The sequence below is a fragment of the Drosophila ananassae genome, unplaced genomic scaffold (assembly GCF_017639315.1).
Source record: "Drosophila ananassae strain 14024-0371.13 unplaced genomic scaffold, ASM1763931v2 tig00000157, whole genome shotgun sequence".
Lineage (NCBI taxonomy): Eukaryota > Metazoa > Arthropoda > Insecta > Diptera > Drosophilidae > Drosophila > Drosophila ananassae.
In genome coordinates this window covers 38,008-42,006 of record NW_025319134.1, presented here as the reverse complement: position 1 = coordinate 42,006, position 3,999 = coordinate 38,008, and the positions used below count along the sequence as shown (strand labels likewise).

The following is a 3,999-nucleotide window of genomic DNA, read 5'->3' as shown; positions in this document are numbered from 1 at the left end:
GGGCAAACGGAGTAAGAAGTATCCTGGTGGGCACAGCCAAAGTGGAGGAGGAGGACCACTGGCCCAGTTTGGAGCTACTGGCGCTGCGCTGGCGACGGAGGAGGAGCAAGGACCGGAGGGAGGCCGACGCAACCCTGGCGCTGGCAAGGGCCAGAGGAAGCGGAGATGGCCAAGGAAGCGGTCCAACGTTGGAATGCGGAGGCGGCTTCGGGGCGAGCTGCAATGCTCCAAAGAGCGGGGCGCCAGACATGCTAGCGAAGCAGGGCCACCGGCGGGTCCGGTGGGCCATGAAGGAGGCGTTGAACGCGAGAATAAGAAGGATGACGGGGCCACGGGAGTGGCCAAACCGAAAGTGGCAGCCGGCGAGGCCACCCACCCCGCACCCCCAGGAGCACGCGGAGAAGGAGGAGGACCAAGAGCCATGGACGCGAGGTCCTTGGGTGCGGCCGGCCCCGACGGAGAGGCCGAGGATGGCGAGGCAGATATCCTGCCCGGAAAAAAGGCCTCCTAGGCTGGTCCTCAGGAGACCAGAGCACTATGGTCCAGACGACCCCTTTTGTTGGCATAAATTAATAACTCACGAATGGAACAAGATATTTCGATCTAGTTTTTTTTATTGGGTTAATATAATCCATAGGCAGTAGAAATTTAAAAAAAAATGGGTGTGGCACCGCCTCTTTTTATATATATTTTTTTTATTTTATTAAATGTTTTAAAATATGGTTGTATTGGATCAAAAACATAATATTAATATACAGTTTTAATAAAAATCAATGAAATTAAGGGTTCCACATAAAGGAAACAGCTTCAGGGATCTGAAATAGATAACGTTTAAGTTTGTATTATGCTTTTTAAATTTGATTAATTAACAGACCCAAATGTTGTAAAAGCTCTTGATTTTCATTCTCTAGTTCAAAATTTAGTTCGTATTTAAGACTGTCATCGAATTCCTCTTCATATTCGAAGTCTTCACTTGGGCCCCCTTCGCATAAGAGCATTTCCAAGACTTCAGGTGGGAGCTTCATTTTTTTTGGGTTATGAATGCGTCTATCCAGGTTGACTGACGAAATGATTGGATCAGATGTATCCATGGCTCGATGGAAAACATCACAAATATTATCGATACGGCTGCATTTACGTGCATGATGCAAGCGATCTGATTTGTAAATTTTATTTCGAGCTTCAGCTCCCTCCTCTCCAAAATAACCTACAGGAAGAACAGATCTCTCCATAATATCGCTTGAATGTACTAATATTTTATGCACAGTAGGTGTCATTGGTAACCAAGGGTACTTGTCAATTATAATTTCTGCAGTTTTATGACAATATTGTTTAAATTTAATTATATTTATTGGTAAAAAAATTTTTATTGTTTAAAAAATCCGAGGAAGTTGCCCCGCAAATTGGACAGGCGTGAGTGGATTTAGTTGCAGTTAGTGCGTTCAGAACTTTACCATCAATTACAGTTAGATGAAGATTAAAATATAAATACACAAATTTTCCGCCCTCCATAATCAATTTGCATGGTCGCAATTGGTTTATTTGCTCTTTCACTTCCGAGTTTTCGTTTAGTATAGCCTCTGTGGTCTCTTTTAAAAATGCCAACTTTAAAGGTCTACAAAATCTAGTTGATTGTGGTGCTCGGTTATTCCATATAATATTTCCGGAAGCATCTATCAGTCTTAATGGTGTGACGGTTGTTGCGAAAATATTAGAGTCCATATCAAAATTGTGACCTCCATTATAAAGCTGATTGTAATTGGACTGTCCGGAACTACCATCGAATCCATAGCTTAATGTTAAATTCGCAGACAAAAAACGAACTTTTTGCTCTTCCATGATATTTAAAATAACATCTTCTTGCAAAGAGATGATTCGACTTGCAGTGTGTTCTAAAAGATTTTGAAGAGGGACCTCTGCTTTTGTTTCTGTAATTAAAATGTTTTCCGGCCGACTGTGCTTCTTCTCCTCCAAAATTTTGTTATACGTAGGGTATATGTCTAAATTGTTCTTTTTAGTTTGCTCTCTTATTGCGCAATACTGCTCTTTGCTAAGATTTTTATCAAGGAGCAAAGCTAATGCTTCGTTTGGCAAAATTAGTTTTGGCTTTGAAATCGGAGCTGAAATAGCTTTGCGAATGTGTAGGGCCTTTTCTGGGCATAAGGATAACAACTTTAGCACAAATGCAAGATCGTGTTTACCCTGTTTTCGTGCGGCCATGCTAGCCGATTGAATTAATAAACTTGTGTTTCCCCCTTCAGACACCACAAGATCTGCTACCTGTTTTCTTTGAGCCCTTCGAGATTTTTCTAAGTAGTCTAGTACAGGGCGTCCTATTGAATGTTTTCTCCTTCCAACCGGAATACAAGTTTGTGAACAGAGCCAATCGGAATGTCTCCTTTGAAATAGCTTTGCATTCGATCTGCAATTCTTCCATTTTACCGTTAAACGGTAGCATATTTTCTTACTGGCATCCTCAAAAGCTTGCATTTTTTTCTCAAATATTTCGCCACTAGTTTTAGATTTAAAAAAATCAAGAATTGCTTTGTACTTTTGTTCTTGGGTCTTCACAGACTTCCATATTTCAAACAATTCTGAGTTGTCGAATTTTAGGTTATGAGCTAAAAACGCAAATTCCAAAGAAAGTGGTTAAAAGTGGGAATTCTGACTATATACAATCGAAAGATAATTAATTACTCTACGACGTACAAAAGGTTTCAAGGTTGGACTAGGCTGGACTCACTTTCTACAGCTTTTTAAAAACGAGATTTCTACACAATTTTCACAGTTCAGACGATTCACTTTAACATATAACTACGAAGACACCACAACAATATATAACATTTCATTATACACAACACGTAGTACAAACCCCACTGAATCTTATTCATGTCTAAAGATTGGTAAAATTGTTGTATTTTTTGCGCAATGTGATGTTGAAAAAGACTCTTTTTTTTCACTTTTACTAACTTTTTTCAGTATGACCAGCTGAGTTTAAGTTCCGATTTCGTGAATGTGGCGCCATCTATAAAAATTTTTAGTATGCAGCATTGATAGTCGGTCTTCTCCGAATAAAATGCGATTAAAATGACTTCGATATTTTAACTTTTAAAATTTGAATTTTGGCCAACAAAAGGGGTCGTCTGGACCATAGTGCAGAGGTGCAGCGAAAAGTGAAGGAGTAGGCCAGGAGAAGACGGCAGAAGAAGGGGGGGGAAAGTTTTCGGACTTGCAACTGCCAACATTGAATAAAAAAAAAAAAAGGCGGGGAGGGGGAAAAAAAAGAGACAAAAGAACACACACTAAAAAAAAAATGTAAAAAATAAAAAAAAAGGAAAAAAAGGAAAGATATAAAAAGAAAAAAATTAAAAAAAAAATACGTAATATGGAAAAAAAATAAAAAAAAATATATGAAAAAAATATGAAAAGAAAAAAAAATATTCCTTTACTATGCACAAAGAAAATAATAGAAAAATGGTATATACACGACCGAAGAACGACCCAACATCAAGTGCGGTATTTAGAGCGAGTGCGAAGGATCTGCGAGTCAGTAGCTAAAGGACCCCCTGTGGGTAAGTCCGGCGGCGGTACGCGAGTTCATCAAGCAATAGAAGTCAGGAGCAAGTGGGAACAGGATCAAGGATCCGCGGCGGAACCGAAGCCCAAGGGTAAATCGAGTTGGGTTAGGTTATTCCCGGACACGACAGGTATCTTGGCGATAGCGACGGATCGGCCTGGGGTACGCCTTGTCGGTTCCTGATCAATAAGTCCAGGTGTGATCCTGTGCAGAAAGGGATAGCCAGCTCGGGAACTCAAGCCCAACAGTGAAACCACGCAGGGACACCCCGGGAGAGTCATTAGAATCCTGATCCAGGCGCTGGGGCGTATGCACAGCGTAAGAGCTAGTCGCGGCATTTGTTGCTATCAAACATTAGCAAAAACATTTAGTTACACCTCTATTCACCTTGTGAAAGCGCCAGTAAAATTCTCCAGCTTTCC

The 3,999-nt window shown here is 40.7% G+C and overlaps 1 protein-coding gene across 2 annotated transcripts; it reads right to left on the bottom strand.

Moving 5' to 3' along the window:
* Positions 1–677: 677 nt before the first annotated feature.
* Positions 678–3,152, bottom strand: LOC116655459. Of its 2 annotated transcripts, XM_032453352.2 has the most exons (4): positions 2,873–3,152; positions 2,394–2,621; positions 875–1,138; positions 678–815 (listed from the first exon to the last, which is right to left on the bottom strand). In XM_032453352.2, the coding sequence occupies exons 1-4, from the start codon at positions 2,889–2,891 to the stop codon at positions 808–810; spliced, it is 519 nt and encodes a 172-aa protein (XP_032309243.1). In that variant the 5' UTR covers positions 2,892–3,152; the 3' UTR covers positions 678–807. The 2 variants fall into 2 exon arrangements, 1 of the variants encoding a protein (XP_032309243.1); XR_004310527.2 differs by lacking the exons at positions 678–815; positions 875–1,138 and having other exon boundaries at positions 2,113–2,621; positions 2,710–3,152.
* Between the last annotated feature and the right edge of the window lie 847 nt (positions 3,153–3,999).

What these genes read in the sequence shown, in the direction of transcription:
- LOC116655459 (XM_032453352.2), bottom strand. An exon ending in AAAGCTATTTCAAAGGAGAC is followed by an intron (nt 1,139 to 2,393) that starts ATTCCGATTGGC and finishes TGCATCATGCAC; the next exon opens with GTAAATGCAGCCGTATCGAT.